We start from the raw sequence: 17,186 nt of genomic DNA, 5'->3' as shown, positions 1-17,186 counted from the left end.
AACTACAAAAGAATTTTGCCTTCTGACTGGCTCAATTTTTATTTAGGACGTACAAGAGAAAATACCGTTTTAAAATAAAAGTAATAATTAAGTTTGGTTTATAAAGTGCCCAGATTACTTAATTGTCGAATTCAGTACTTTGAAATGTGGCCTTGCTTTGAGCTGGCATTCCAAGTCTCTCTGGGGAACTCAAAATGGCGTGAGTCTATCTCCCGCAGGATGATATTACGCTTCCTGGCTTTGGTGTACTGGGTTTACCTTGGGAGTTGACTTCCAATTATACGGCTACGTTCGGGTTCATACGCATCTAAAACAGCTCAACATTAATATGAAAATATCAGTATAACTGCATCTTTAAGAAATAAAGATGTGGCCCATGGGTATTATTATAAACTTCCATTCGAACCTCATGTGAAAAGTCGCCTTTTGAAAGAGTTTTCCTTTTCTGGAGTCAGGATCGTGTGATTTATTATGGACGCGTAGATTGATTGAACAGTTCTACCTCTTGCACACCGACACTCAACGCACGCTGTGTACACCACAAAGGAGGCTACTTATAATAGCCAGAGTCTCAAAATGTATCCTTTATTGTTGTCAGAGCCAAGTCGAAAAATGGTGGAAGGTCGTTGAGAGAAAAGCTAGAGAAGATCGGATTAAATTTACCCGCGGGCAGACGTAAAGCTGCAAATGTCACTTTACTAACCTCACTAGTGGAAGGTAAGTCATGGGAGCATATTTGGTAAGACACTCTTCGGACTGTATTGTTAAGTTGCCATGATTCACACCATCACAAGAACTTTGAACTGCCCACGAACAAGGAAACAGAAGATTATTTGATGATATTGGCAGGAATATTATTTCACTGTGTCTTTTTATATAATAATCACCTGTACTTTGAACAATATTCATTGCACGAAAGTTAGCTGAAAGTATTAGTGACCGAAATATCAACATTAATCTTCACATTTTTTTTGGCATTTTTGATCAAGCAATTTATTCTAACTTCAAAGATAAATTACATTATTAATTATGTAATTTAACTAAACACCTACTTCGTTCATACATCATGATAAATATTATAAATGCATTTATCTCAAGGCTAGAAGGGTTTCTTTTAGTTAACCTTCATGCATGATTTATGGTTGCATTTAAAAATGCTTATAAATAACTGCATTCTCCATCACTAAGTTACACATAAGCACGCTTGCACAGTCATGCACAAACGTCACAGACGCCCATATATCTCTTTATATTTCTACTGATGCTCCTATACACTACGATAAAGTAAGATTGAATACCTGTTACTTTTCACTCCTCATTTCCCAGTGCCCCATCCCTGAGACCCCACCTCTACCCCACTTCTGCATGCACATTAGAAACCGAAACATCTTACCTGTTTAGGACCTGCATTTATATTGGGAAAATATCCTGTGAAATGATTTTTAATGCAAAGCGATCATATCCTTTCTAATCAAGTGATGTGAGTCGTCTAATTTTGCCACTGTCAAGGCAGATATATTAATTGGGATGCATTTAAATAACTGGAAGACCTGTGATATTGCGCACTCGTGCAGGTCAGCATTTTGGTGATAAGAATAGAAATAACAGAAAATTTAAAAATCGATAAGAAAAGAAAATTGGCATGCTAAATGTGTGGTCGTCTTTTTTTTTTGCCTTTTTCTATAGACAACGGCATCCGAAACATCCATCTATTTATATTTCTTCGAATTCTGTTTCCAAGAAAGTACAGCAGAAATGGAAAAGTTGCATTTTATGATTATATATTCTGTGTGAACACCGCTGTTAAGGAGGCATTGTTGTAACAACCTGACAATAATTAGCGTGATTATTACCAGGACAGTATCTGTTTGAATCACTTAGTGCTGCGAATATTTTCACATGCCCAGCCCGAGCTATCGTCTGCAAAGAACTTCAAACAGATTCACTGCTGGAAGAGTGAGACAGTATCTATTTGAATCCATCAGAGCTCGGCTTTGTTGGCCAGCCTTCATTGATATAGCATCAGGTGGGGTAGGTTGATGACATGGATCTCAAGAGTTATCAAGGGATGGATGGAAATATGGCATTCGTAGCATTAATAGCTCAGCCATGATCTCATTTAATGCCGGAGAGGGTCGAGGGGCCGAATGGTTTACTTCTGCTCCTATTTGCTATATTCATAACTGGGCCAGCATTTATTACCCGCCACTCCTTGTCTTTGAGAAGATGGTGGTGAGCCGCCTTCTTGTCCATGTGCTGTAGACAGGTCCACAATGATTGCTACAAAAAAGTCGGCAATGGGCAGTTTTCATAAAATCGCCTTACTCGAAAGTAAAATGTTTTCGCTTATTGTCTTCCACTTTTTTTTGTTTCCTGTGAGAACGGATAGATTCACTTAGCTACACTTGCCAATACTACAACATATGCTTAACGTGCCTCTTATGAGAAAAATCAGTTCACAATTCCTCAGCATTTTATGAGGAAAATACTGAATAGCCATTTCCTACATGGCACAGTAGCATAGACAGATGGATATCCATACATAGAACGTATATTCCATGACAGATAGACAAACAGATAGATGGATTATAATTATTCTTTTTGCTTCCGCATGAATGCCATCAGACATTACTGAACACATTCTGAATGCTCACACTTCACTGTTGCAGTGTGTTATTTTGGCAAGTAGCACTCAGTTGCTGCTTGTTAGAAACTCCTGGGGGTCTCTCGTTTAATTACAATATTTATCTTTTCAAAGATAAATGTTCCACAGTCAACTCCTTCATAACAGTCAACTGCTCTGCAATAAATGTGGTCTAACGGGTATTTTATTTAGATTGCCTACAGCAAAGACTTAAATCTCTACCCGAGGTAACTAACAAACACCTTCACTACTATAATATTAACAAACGAAGCCATCGTAGAACATTAAAAGGTAAACAACATTTATGTTCTGTCTCATAACTGAACAGAAAACAAGTCGGCCCAACGGTGGCAACACTGCCACCATTTTGGGAAGGAGAAAATAGTCCAAATGTTTCCTTTCTATTCCTCCAAGGTTTATTTTTTATTACATCTACTCAGCATTTCCAAGCCATTTTTGTTTTTAAAAAAATCGACAACCAGATGTTTGTACAAGTTTTGCTCTCCACGTTCATGAACGATGAAGCAGCTAAATAATGATCTCAATCTCGAAATGAGCTGTTTCATATCCATTCCACTGCGTCTGCGCGGACGCTAGTTCTAGATCAGATTCAGCCACATTTATTCCAATTTCAAATGAAATCCTGTAAACTGCATCATTATAAATCTGGAGAATATCCATTGCAAAATATTAGGTCCTAAATAACGATTCATTGTTGACATCACAATTGTACCCTACAGAAAACAGGGATCGATTAGTTAGCATATACACATTTATTCTTAAAATAATCAGAATCATACAATAGATTCTTATATCTAATGACTATATCAGGAGCCCAGTTTGCTCTCGGCTTTTAGCTTCTCTTGAATTCTTAAAGGAGCTTTTCTGCAGAGACTACTGGGAGGTAATGCAAGGATCGTGCACTAAGACACAGCCTAACCGAGACGGACACCTAATAGGATTAACTGGCAACAGAACATTGTGCACAGGAAATTCATCACAAATATGTTTCTGATGCGCTCCTTTTTTCCTTTATGCTATCACTTTTAATATGCATTCAGGCACAGGATACAGCAGAAACTTCGCGCACACAATACTGATGTAACTATATTTTAAAAAAAATAATGAGGTAATGTTGCTTTGGCTTGCAGGCGAAGCCGTACATTTAGCCCGGGATTTTGGGTACATCTGTGAAACTGAATTCCCTGCCAAAGCGGCAGCCGACTACCTGAACAGACAGCACACAGATCCCAGCGAGCTGCACTCCAGGAAGAATATGATCCTGGCCACGAAGTGAGTTATTCACCTACTCCTACCTGACCTGAAGGAACAAGCGCTAACAGTTAATCTTGCAGATGATGTGCAATGATGCATGAACAAAATACGATATTTGAAAATAGGTATCATGTCTGGTACTGTGTCAACCCTAAAGCAGCCTTCGCCTCCTAAAAAGCTTCAAACACTCTGATTTTAGGTAATTTTGAACAATGTATCAACACGTAGTTACAGGAGACAGAGCACAGCACATAAAATGGGGGCCGCGTTTATGACATTTAAAAACTCCCTAACTATAAGTCCACAAAATCTTTAGAAAATCGTTTCCTTCAATGAAGCACTGATTGAAAAAACCACCAGATACATATAGTGAAGATACGTTCTAATTTAAGCAGCATTCTGGAGTTAATAATTTAGTTTTCAGCAAGCATTTAAGTAAAAATTCCTTCAAAACTTCGGATGAGCTCTTACAGTTTCATTCAGATCCGCAATAATGTCTTTAATATTTGATTCTGTCTATGCATGTCCATTATTGAGGAAAGTCCCTCTGATTCCCACCAATGATGTAAAAAAAAACCTGAAAAAAATCATTTGCTCAAATTTGTCCAGATGTTCGCTAGACGTGATTTGAATTTAATTGTTCCTTTCCGCCGGGTCAGAAGATATTATAATCTCAGAAGTTTAATTGCTTGCAGGCGATTCTTTTTTTCTTTGAAGACTAGAAGCGCCTGGCTTCCCTGCCATTAATCCTTCACGGTGGACGTTTCCTACTTTACATAGTTAAAAAAAAATACAAGGACGATGTAGGCAGGCGTTTAGACTGTTCCCATAGCAATTTCCTATGAGCTTCTTATATGTATTACCACACACATGGCAAACGAAATGGGGAGGGGGGAGGGGGTAAACAATAGAATTGGGGAACACCAGAGAACATTTAAAAAATTGCATTTTTGAAACATATTGTCTTGACTAATTGAGTACTTCCTTACTGAGAAAATGACCGGGATTCCCCAGCCTCTGTGCGTAACACGAATACACTTCGGTTAGCTTAAAGTGCATGACCTCACTAACGCCCTCTCCAATACCACGTTTTTTAAGAGCTTTCAAGAGAGAAAGATTCAGGTCTGCTCGTGTTGGGGATGTTCAAAGTAAGAAGATGTACAAAGCTAAATTTGATAGCTTCATTATTGAGACTCATCTGCAATGCGATGATTTTTGGCTCAGTTTAGAAAAGATTAAGACTCAGTGCACAACAATTCTCAATATTAATGATATTGATAGGAATGATGACAGATATTTTTGGCTTCGAGTTACATCATCTTTTCTCAACACATGGATTTATATAATCTAAGTCTTTATTAAACGCATAATTTCATGGGTTACTGAAGGCTTTGAACATACATGCTTCCATTTAAAAATCACATACACTATTCCTCTATGTAAAACAGTTACTGTTTTATTGCACAGAAATTAAATGTTGACAATCATTCATTGAAGCTTTGAGTACACCACAATTTTGCAGTATGGATATATCTAGCATCCGACAAATCCGTTCATATTAACAATGGCATCTGATCTAGGGAAACTAAATAGATCCGAAATATTCTTAGCAATATCACTGAGCATACAATAAAATTTTAAAAAACGAATTGCGGATGCTGAAGATCTGAAACAAAAACAGAAATTATTTGAGAAACTCGGCAGGTCTGGCGGTATCTGTGGAAAGAAAGCAAATGTTTCGAGTCCAGTGACCCATCTTTAGAATGGATTCTGTACCCGGGTCACAGACTCGAAACGTTAACTCTGCTTTCCCTCCACACATACTGCCAGTCTTGCCGAGTTTCTCCTGCAATTTCTGTTTTTTTATGACAGTGTGTACGTTGTTCTATCAAGTCGATTTCGCTCATCAATTCAGTGGAAGCGATTACACGATATCTTATTTAGGCTGGAAATGATAGTGCTCATAATTTTCAGACTTCTCTCTCTAGTGTTTGCATTATACGAGCCCTCTTGGATGAAGTTATTATCCTGTTTTGTGTTTTCTGTGATTGCTGATATTACTTTATATTTCACAAAGAAACATGATCTTTGAAAAGAAAACAATATGGCACTCTTCGCTGCATGCTGAACATTGGCACGGAACTCCATTTAGTAAATTTATAGACAATAAAATAGTCTAAATATAAGTGTAGACACCATGTTCATCATTCGGAAAACAATAATACTCAGTAAATCAATAATCCGCTTGGCAGCAGAGTGTTAGACAATGCAATTCAGCCACTTCTCAATATTCTGATTTCATTTTTGTTCATTGTTAAATTTCAGAATTCAAATATTTTCTTCAAAAAGTGTTCCAGTGAAATCAATGTGTGCATCAAGTTGATGGGGGCTAATGCTGGGAAATGGGAACAAATTTCCATTTCAACGCTCAATATAAATATTAATTATTTCCAGGTCAGGTGCAGCAGCATTATGTTGCAATTATACAGTAGCTGCCAGTCTGAAAACGATGGCTGTAGTATAAATTCCAGCCATACAGAAACTAGTTCGTACTTTCAGTTTGGGACTGCAATTGCCTCCCCCTGAGCAGATTGAAATAATCTTGACCATGCATGGAATTTAAATTTTTGGAGACAAACGCATCCTGAATGCTTCCAACAACTATCCAGGTAGGTTAGGGAAAAGAAAAACCGACGAGAACTATCGGTCCAGAATTCTATAATAATCAGATTTAACCCTAACACTTCATGCAATGTTCAGTGCAGGTCTTATGATAGTACCTCTTGTAGATACTTTTGAGCAACTATTCCTGCTAGGTGAAATTTCTCCCGTATCACAGCATCACAGTCAAGTTGGAACTACACAGCCAAATTAGAAACAGAGTTGAAATTTCTTTTGCACAAAGGGAGGGCAGGCATGGTGTGAAATTCCTCTGGGCCAAAAGTGAAGGAAGCGTCTCTCCTGGTCTGTTGCAACTCCTGCAAGAAGTCGATGAAACTTCCATAAAGTTTCGGGGGTTTCCTGACAGTTTCGCGGCTGAACGGGATTCGAACACATTCTGACAATCTATCAGAGCAAATCCTTCCACCCCCCCACCCCCCGCCCTCCACTTCAGTTTGGCTGAATTCACCAGTGGCGCTAAAAGTGAGGAAGCAGCCTGTGGATATCATGCGCAAGTTGGTGCAAGAGTGGGCCACTCGGCCCTTCGAGTCTGCTCCGCCATCCGTTGCCATCATGGCTGATCACTCGATATTCCCGCCTGCACCAGTTAACCTTTCACCTCCAGAATAATTCTACACTAACCTTCAAATATAATTTTAAAAGATACAACCTTCTTGGAATGAACACTACTCGGATTTACAAATGCAATAGCAAGTCTCTATGATCTACCTCTTTCAATATTAACTTTCCCGGGGATTTAATTTCTCCGTGGTTCTATTGCAAAATGCTCTGTTTGAATTTGTTTCCCATGTTTTCCTCGCGTTGCTCATGTGTAATAATTTCTGATTTCGCATACTTCTAATGTGCAAGTTTTTTTTAAATCAATGACCAAATTATGCAGGTAATATTGATACGTGTTACTGGTTGAAAATGGCCCCAGTAAACGTGTAACCTAACCTTAACTCTTTCACCTGTCTGAACTTGTGCTGCTTTTAGCAGGATTAATTCCCAATGAGATTAATCTATATTTAGCTTTGCATTACTACATTCATTCTCCAGTAAATTAAAGAAAGATTCACATCCGTGATTCATTATAAGAATCGAGAACATATGCGATTCCATTAAAAACATCCTGAATTATTTGACTATTGCAGTTGTAGACTATTGTAGAAATGCGCATACATTGCAAGCCAATGCCATACAGGCAGCCTTAAATTAACCCTGATATGCGAGTTGATGGGCGGGGGTGGGGATTGCAGTTGAACCAATTTCCATAGCAGTGCCATTGCATACATCTGATTTGTGTTATCTGACGGCAACATTCTTTGTCTTGTTTTCTTAACCCGCAGGCAACTTTGCAAAGAATTTACAGATCTGCTGGCACAGGATAGGTCTCCACTGGGGAACACCAGGCCCAACCCCATCCTAGACCCAGGCATCCAGAGCTGTTTGACTCACTTTAGCCTCATTACGCATGGTTTTGGCTCTCCCGCCATTTGTGCCGCTCTCACAGCTGTCCAGAACTACCTGACGGAAGCATTAAAGGGACTGGACAAGATGTTCTTAAACAACAACCCAAATAGACACACATCTGGTGGGGAGGCAGGCACCAAAACTGGAGACAAGGAGGAAAAGAACAGGAAATGAAAAACATTCCTCCAAACTTTTTATTTTCTGTAGCTTTATATAAAAAAAATCTTCTATTGACTTGGAAAAGACAACAACGCACATACAACGGAGCAACACTGGGTCAACTGTTTGCAATCAATATGGACCTGGATGCAAGGCATCAAGACGTTTTTTCTTGGTATTTTTCCAATTTTGCAAACATTTTGACTTCCATTTTATGTCAAAATGGCAGGTGATTCCAAGATCTACTTGTGTGACTGCAAATTGATTTTTATAGATATATTATCAAAATCCTCTGGTCCCACGTTCATTTCAGGTCCGATTTCTGTGCACAGTTCTGCATGTTATGAGGATGGAAACATTCCAGCAAAAGAAAATGATGAACAGGTAACAGAAACACTTAATAGCTTTTTCTACCCCCCTCTATTTGGATGCGCAGTTTCAATGTAGTGTCTTTAACGATTTATTACCCAAGGTTTGATGGTTCGCACACAAAATTTAACATATAGTGACAATAATGACATGTATCTGCTGAATCTAACCCCAAGCATAACAATACAGGCAGTAGTGTGACTGTCCATAACCTTCCAGTCGACATGAATCTAAACGGAGCTCTAACTAGATAATTATTCACCCTCGATTGCAGTTGTCAGATCAAGTTCAAGGTGAACACCAGCACTGCAAAAATAACTACACAAAGCAGAATGAGTACAGACAGAAGGTGAGTTCACTTCAAAGAGACGGGCTGAAATCCAACAGAGATTAATGAGAAGGGAACATTGCATTATAGAAACGGGCAGTGCTCCCCCTGCATGGCGTAGTCTATTTAAAACTTGGTACATTCCGACACATCATTAAATGTAACTGGTCTTCCTTTCAATAATTGTTCTGAATTTAGCAGCATCTACTTAAATACGCAGTACGACACGATACCCCCCTTAAGAAGCTATTAGCATTTTGATCAATCTGTTTTGGTGATTTTTTAAAAGACCTCCCCTTTATCCCTCGAAGGACACAACTATCGTGCAACCTCCCTCAGCTCAGAGCAACGTCTTTCTCCAAAGCACTTTTGACCTCAGCTGATGCGCAGTTTGGTCAATATGAACATGAATGGACACTGAAGGCACTGTCCGAACGCAACGCGTTGACCCAGTCAACCCCTCGAGAACTGATAGCAATTTATATGTAGATGGTAGATTTTAATACAAACACGAACTAAAGGCACGCAGAAAGCACATGAGCTGTATCAGAGCAGCTTGATTTGGTTAGTTAGGAAGAAAATTCATGTGTTCGTCCGAAAGTAACCTTTTAAGAATATCGCCATAAATACATGTCGAGATCGACTCTTTTTGTTTGCATATAAATGTTCAGAACTGCATCCATCACAATTGGAGTCAATTGTTAATACACTTATTTAAGAAGTACCCCAGTGCATTATTTCATTAAATCACTAGCATGCACACTTGATAAAAAAAAAGCCTATGTTTGAAAGAGACAATTGGTTCACGCGGGTCAATAGCCACGGGTCAGTAAACTGGATTGAGAAAAACATGCAGATTCTTGGGCTGTCTGGATGTGCTGGGTGTCTCTCAAACTAAAAGACAGAGGTTACTCTAAAAATAGCAAAGTTCTTATTTCTTAACCATGTTGTCTGCATTTTCTGGAAAAAATAGCAAATTATGTCCTCGTGACTGTGAAACATTTAACAGTCAAGAATGTAAAGTAGATTTTTCAAATTGCTTCCCATATTTTTCGGTCAGTGGAACCGCGCTGTCCACATATCTCGCCTGCATGCAATGTTGAAACAAGTTCAATAACAACGTTGCAAGAGAAGGCGAGGAAGTTGAGGGCGACACAAAACAAATTTCCCACACGAAAGGTAAACGATAAACGTTGTAGGGGATCTGATTGTTCCTCTTTAATCCCAGAGGTTCCGAGAATGAATGTTCCACTACCTGCACTTAGACATATTTTTGAGAACAACCAGATATATTAATTATCTATTTGGAAGCAATGCGTTACTGTAATATTCAGCGATTTCAAACATATTTACATGTTCCAACTATTGCAAACAGCTCTGATCTATTCTGTTTTCATCAAAGTAGTCATCGTTGTTGATATGCATATCATGAATGTTATCATACTATAATGTGCAGCCATTTTTCACATTGCTGTATCTGAATGGTTGGCCATCTATCAATACTCCTTTTTAACGATACGCATAGGCATATTACTCTACTAAATGATTTTCAAAAGCAAATATAAGATCAAACGCTTGGCATTCTACAAAGTCAATGCTCCTTTGAGAATGAGTTTCCTTTTCACGTATATTCCTTGATTTTCACTCTTTGCCCCAGGCTATGCATGTCAATGGAAGAGTTACCACAAGCCGAACCTGTGCTGCTCCTTGAGTCCACAGGTGGTATGTGGCGGAGTGTTAGCCCCTGTGGGGATATAAACAAACCCAAGGCCCAAACTGGTTAAACTCATCAGATACATAGCAGGAATGTTGAAATCCTGAGAGAACACGGGTGTGAAAGGAATGTTTAATTGGTTTATTACTTAGGCACTTACATGAAAAAGCGACGGTAGTACTTTCATGGCGAATTTATAGTAATCTTGTTGACTTAAACTACTTAAAAATATCTTGAGTTAAAACATCACTTAAATAAGATCAGGTCCCTGGGATATTACAAAGGAAAGAAATCTATGGGAAAGACTCTTTGCATTTTGTTGCATTTTCTTTAGAATTCTGTACTGATGAAAAAAGGACAGGATTAATTTATTTTGTCTGCTAATTGTTTTATTATCACTGACTCAAGGCTCTGACTGTCACTGATATAAAAAAAAAGCAGTGATCAATTCCAAATCATGAGGATAAGCGGATTACTTAAAGTTGACTCCTTGTCCAAACAGTAAGATGCACGCTCCTAGGAACATAGAACCATAGGACGGAGGAGCAGGAGCCGTTCTAGATCATGGTTGATCTGATTGTGGCCTTACTTTCCCGTCAGCACCCGTAACCCTTCTAACGAACTCCTAACTAATTCAGCCTTGAATAACTACAATGACTCAGCATTCACTGCCTTTTGTGGAAAATAATTCTACAGACGAATACCGCCCCCCCCTCCCGCCCTAAGTGGGGAAAAATCCGCATCTGTCTCAAAAGCAAACCATCTTATGTTGACGTGTGTCCCCTAGCTTTAACCCCACCACAAGAAGAACCATTCATCTTGTATCCAACCTCTCAGGATCTTTTGTGTTTCAGTAAGATCACTTCTCATAAGCCAGTGCATAAGCATCCAACTTGTTCAGCCTCGCTCCATAACATAATCTCTACACCCCAGGAATGAGTCAGTGAACCTTCTTTCGACTGTGACTGAAGTATTTAGATCTTTCTCTTCAAACTGTTAAAAAAAACTGTACTCCACATTCCAGACTTGTCTCCCCAAGGTGCTATACTGCTGCAGTAAAACCTCCCTACTTCTTTATTCCATTCCGCTTCCCATTAAATGTATTGCGGATTTTCATTTAGTTTAAACCGAGGTCCATTCCCTAGGATTATGATATCTTCCTATTTTACTCTAAAACGATACAATGTTGGTATTTCGAACAGCTAAACCCAGTGTTTAACCAGGCAGAATTGTTTCTGAGGGGAAGCTAGCACTGCTTTTGTGAAAGCACGACCCGCTTCCATTCTGTCAATGTTCCGCAGGACTGAGTCTCGCGAAAAATAACCTGCAATACTGTAGAATAAGCAGGGGGCAGTTTAGTTTTCATTGCGCCTCCCCCATCCCTTTTCTCTGAACAGGTGAGGAACTGCTGCCCAAGGAGCAATTTGTGCATTAGATTTGGTGACTGCAGATTCCTGGGATTCCAGGGTCACTGCAGTTCAAAAGGCACACGTAGACTTGTTTAACCTCATAGTTAAAGCCAAATAAGATGAAAGCCCACTACGATAGAGACTAGAAGGCAGTTGTAGCACCGCCCTAGTGAACCTGTGTCTGAGCCAGAAGGCCTGGTTTCAAGTCTCACCTGCTCTAGACCTGTGTCATAATACGCCCTACAAATGATCCAGAAAGACAGTGGGATGAATGCTCCCATCTTAAGCAACAAAAAGCTGCAAGCAAGATTAGTCACAAGGGGTCAAACTTGCCAAAGGAGTTGGGATTCAGCTCGCCTTTAGCTTGCTGAGGCCAATTTCGTTCTCGTTCTGTACGCAGGCACAGAGTTGACAGCACAGAAGGGGCTAGTTTGCCCATGGTGCCCGTGTATAGACTAAAACCTCATCTCGCCTTCCCTCTCCCGCCGGTCGGACCTTTCCGAGATCCATGCTATCCTATATGCAATCGAAGAGTAGTTAGACATTGACAATGAAGAAATGTTACAAGTTGGCCAAGAGTTAGCTTAAAACTCGGGTCACACTGATCGTGTAACTAGATGTGAAAATACTGGCTCTAACTAGAAAATAATTTAAATGAGTGGAAAGCATTTATTCAGGGTGCTGTTTAGCGCATCTCTTCCCTTTGTAGAACGAACGATGAGCAAAAACGTTTATAAGTGCCACTGCCAATTAGTTCAGATTCAAGCATCGATTGAAGAGCATGATTTTCATTTCATCGTTGAATTGCTGGGAGGAATATTTCACCCCCTACTGATTTCGAACCGCCTCATCGTCAGTCCCAAGTTCCTCGTAGCCAACCAATAGTCCACTGGCAACATGGGCAGGTTATCTTAATTTCAATAATCTTCTGTATCAGCTAACATGTATCAAACATTTGATGATCAATAATTGGGTAAATCAGGTGTAAGTGTTCCAGAAAGAATTAATTCAATATCGAGTTGCGATCTCAACATTCTTGTTAGCCAAACCTTTCAAATGAACATTTGTCCCTCAACCCCCCCAAATGACATCATTTGACACTGAATATGACAAATTCCTAATCTGCAGAGTATGCAAAAATTCAAGTTTGATACAAACTTCATAATTTTTCAATTATCCTATCAGAGAACCCCTTATTCCACTTCATGTAAGCTTTTGACACTGATTTCAGGAAAATGCACAGTTCTTCTTAAAAATGTTTATTCCTTTAGGTGGGATCCTACGTTGACAGAAATGTGGTCTGAATTCATCCACACAATGTGCCAAAACCATATATGATTAGATTACGTAGTTTGGACCGTTCCCATCCTTGTCACATGCTAGAAAAATGTTTTGACTCTGATGTCTAGATAACCTGTCTTTTTTAATTACAATTTCCAAACAGTGATATAACTTGGAACATCAATTCTGCTGGATCTCCAATGGAAATCAGCTTGGAGGGGGAGGGCGGGTTGTCATTGTCCATGTTTGTATATATTTATTTAATGTTAATTTAATGGGATTGTAAATATGGTGAGCCTGTAGCGGGGTATTTATCTATGATTCCATACCTCTGTGAGTGGGTTGAAAATGCTTGACGCTAGATAGTCCACTATCTGATTTCCGTTCACTAGACACATTGTAAAGGTGATGGGTAGAACTTGTTTATTGTCCAGTTGTGGTCTCATTTTAAGAAAAAAAAAGTTGAGTACCTTGTGATTTTGTTGTATTTTATTCAGTTTCAATGTGATGCTGCTTCACTTTTCAGACAGATTTTGTTGCTAGGTCTGTCCACCTACTGGTTGTTTGAATGAAAACCAATTTGTCTTCAAGAAACAAACGAACACATAATAAACCTTGCTTCCGAAACGAAATGGTTTTCTCTGTCATTCAGTAAAGCTACACCATGGAATGAGCATACATTTGCTCCTGGGAGATTTTGTTTAATGACAGTAGGTAAAGGTCGGAAAAAGTGTTAGGACAATAAACCTGCTGTACTTCAGGATGTTTTCATGTCGAGATTTCAGTTATTAATTGCATCAATTAAACGTTACTTTTCTGCCTGTGGGCAAACTTTACTATCCATAGCTGGACACTGAAGGATAGATTTGCCCACAGTCAAGGCGATTGGGAAAGGTGTCGTCTGCTTCGGTGAAGAATGAAAAATGTACCCTTCCAGGTACTCCAGGCGTCTCGAAATTGTACCATGCAAATGACGTTTGATTGCCAAAAAAAAACTTTGTATGATATTCCTTTCAGACAGCTATTGCCCAAAGCAACGACAGGAATTTATCCAGGTATTAAATCATTTATTTTGCATGTTTTGATACCAATGGTCATAGCAAATAAATACATTTCATATAAATAGAACGCAACAATTAATATTCACACATGATCGATTCATGTTACACTCACTTTACTGCGTATGAGGCGCAAATGAATGGATTCTCAGTTAGAAGCTTGCCCACTGGGAAGCGCTTGTTCAGAAAGTATCGGTGAGCGATTGCAATACTCCACGTGACCTTCGTGGATACGGTTCCCAAAAGGGGAAGCCGAACTCCAAATTATCCAAGGTCTTTCCTGAATCACGTTTTTATTAAATCAAGGAATCAACAATCTCGTTTTTCTAGTTAACTCGATTCCTGGTGTTTAGGTTAGTCGTGATCTTCCGTTCCTTTATCTGTAGCTGAGAAGCGAATCATTCTGTAGACTTTCTATCGCTGTTCCATCGCTCTTGACCATTGAAATCGAGACAACTAGTTACCCGAGTGACGAGTATTGTACATGATTACAGAAACCTTACTCTGAACTTCAAATGTAACTTAAGTACCATCTCCTGAATATTTCGAAGAATCTCAGCTGTGGAGATAAAAAAAATGCTAAAATGACAATTATGAATCTCAAGGGGCAATGTAGTGATGCAAGGTATATGGTGGCTCATTTATAATGCATACATGATCAATATTACCTTTAAATGTGTTATACATGCCTTAACACTAATTTGTGAATACTCTTTAATTTTGATTCTGTACTCTCTACAACCATATCTATACACTATATATAGACTACATATATAAAACAAATTTTTGAAAAATAAATAAATGGCCAAGTTAATTATAAACCCTTGTAATGGATGCAAATCAGTTTTATTTAAACTTGGAAAATGTCCATTTAGAGTTTTTAGTTATTTATTGGAAATGCTTAAATTATGAAAATGATGGATAATAATTCTGGAGGGTTAATTCCTCTCTGTGTCAGCCGCAGGTGAGGTCATAGAATTCCTACAATGTAGCAATAGCCCACTTGGCCCAACAAGTCCACATTCATTTTCTGAACAGCATCTCACCTAGATTTATCCCTCTACCCTATCCTTGCAACCCTGCATTTCCCATGGTTAATCCATTTAACCTACACATTCCCGGATACTATGGGCAATTCAGCATGGCCAATCCACCTAACTTGCATGTCATTGGACTGTAGAAGTAAATTGGAGTACCTGGAGGAAACCCACATGGACAGAGGGAGACCGTGCAAACTCCACACAGACCAAGGCTGGAATTGAAACCAGGTTCCTGGCACTGTGAGGCATCAGTGCTAACCACTGAGCCACCATGCTGTCCCACATGGCTTGGAAAGCTGCATTACTCTGCTCCATTGCCTGTCACCCAAATAGAGTCATGGACTCATACAGCATGGAAACAGACCCTTTGGTCTAACTAGTCCACACTGACCATAAATCCAAGTTAAACTGGTCCCACTGGTCCATATCCCTCCAACCTTTTCCCAGTCATGTACTTATCCCAATGTCTTTTCAAAGTTGCAACCGTCACTTCCTATGGCAGTTCATTCTAGACACTGAGCACTCTCTATGTTAAAAAAAGTTACCTATTATGTCCTTTTAAATTTTTTCTCCTCTTACCTGAAAAACATGTCTTCTAGTTTTGAACTCACCCACCTTAGGGAAAAGACATTCGCTATTCCTCTTTCCTTGCCCTTCATGGTTTTATAAACATCTATAAAGTCACCCCACAACCTCCTATGCACCAGTGAAAAACATTCCAGCCTTATCCAGCCTACTTTTATAACTCAAACCCTCCATTCCACCAATAGCCTGGTAAGTCTTATCTGAACCCTCGCACCTTTAATAATATCCTTTCTATAACAAGGCAATCAGAACTGTACACAGGACTCCAGAAAATGTCTCACTCATGTCCTGAAAAAATCTCAACATGACATTCCAGCACCCTATACTCAAAGATCTGAGCAATGAAGGCAAGCATGTTAAGTATTTCTTATGACCATGTCTACTTATGTTACAAATTTCAAAGAATTATGTACCTAAACCACAATGCCTCTCTGTTCTACAATGCTACCCAACCCTGCAGTATGTCCTCACAAAATTTGCATTACTGTAAAGTTTTAGTTTCCAACCACTCATTTTATGGTCTCTCTGAATTAAAATAGCAGTCAGCTGATTTTGTGGCGTGCTGATCAGTTTCTTGCTGTAGATCGTGATTCACTAAGAACTGTTGACACCGGACAACTCATCTTTAAAGATCCCTTAGCGGTGAGAAGGAAAATAGATCTTTTTTAACCTGTTTACTGTGGGATGGGAATGAATCAAGGCTCCAGAAAGGAAACAAAAATATATTAACATATTACCAGTACAAATCATGTGAATAGCTCTGCAGCAGAATTGTTATAAGAACTGAGGGTTATCTAAAATAGTTCTTTTTTAACCAAATCAAACAATTTTCAAAACAGATGATCAGATGTTATCAAGGCCCAAAATCTTTGGAGCTGGAAGAAAACTTTAATACTGGAGCAAAATGGATACTAGCAAATTCATTGTCTACTTAATTTGTCCAGATGAAGGAGTAGCACTTTGAAAGCTAGTGCTTCCAAATAAACCTGTTGGACTATAACCTGATGTTGTCCACCCCAGTCCAACACCAGCACCTCCAAATCATACTTAACTTATAGTTGTTGATCTGCTGCTGACTGTTTCATGCCATTGTCAAAGTTAATATTCAAATTCTGTCTGTCTATTCAGGTTTTCAGAAAACAAATGAGACTTTATTAGTTATGTTTCCCTAGTCCTAAGTTCTTTTTCTT

The 17,186-nt window shown here is 39.0% G+C and overlaps 1 protein-coding gene across 3 annotated transcripts in view; it reads left to right on the top strand.

Annotated features, from left to right (window-relative positions):
- Positions 1-10,228, top strand: part of tfap2b (transcription factor AP-2 beta) — a 41,682-nt gene extending 31,454 nt beyond the window's left edge. For all 3 annotated transcript variants that reach the window (XM_060820677.1, XM_060820696.1, XM_060820687.1), the window contains exons 5-7: positions 599-717; positions 3,796-3,937; positions 7,930-10,228. In XM_060820677.1, coding sequence (XP_060676660.1) covers positions 599-717; positions 3,796-3,937; positions 7,930-8,227 — 559 coding nt within the window. In that variant the 3' untranslated portion in view covers positions 8,228-10,228. The remainder of the gene's footprint in view (positions 1-598; positions 718-3,795; positions 3,938-7,929) is intronic.
- The last annotated feature ends 6,958 nt before the right edge of the window (positions 10,229-17,186 follow it).

The sequence above is a fragment of the Hemiscyllium ocellatum genome, chromosome 3 (genome assembly GCF_020745735.1).
Source record: "Hemiscyllium ocellatum isolate sHemOce1 chromosome 3, sHemOce1.pat.X.cur, whole genome shotgun sequence".
In the NCBI taxonomy this organism is placed as follows: Eukaryota; Metazoa; Chordata; class Chondrichthyes; order Orectolobiformes; family Hemiscylliidae; genus Hemiscyllium; species Hemiscyllium ocellatum.
This window is presented reverse-complemented; position numbering and strand designations above follow the sequence as displayed.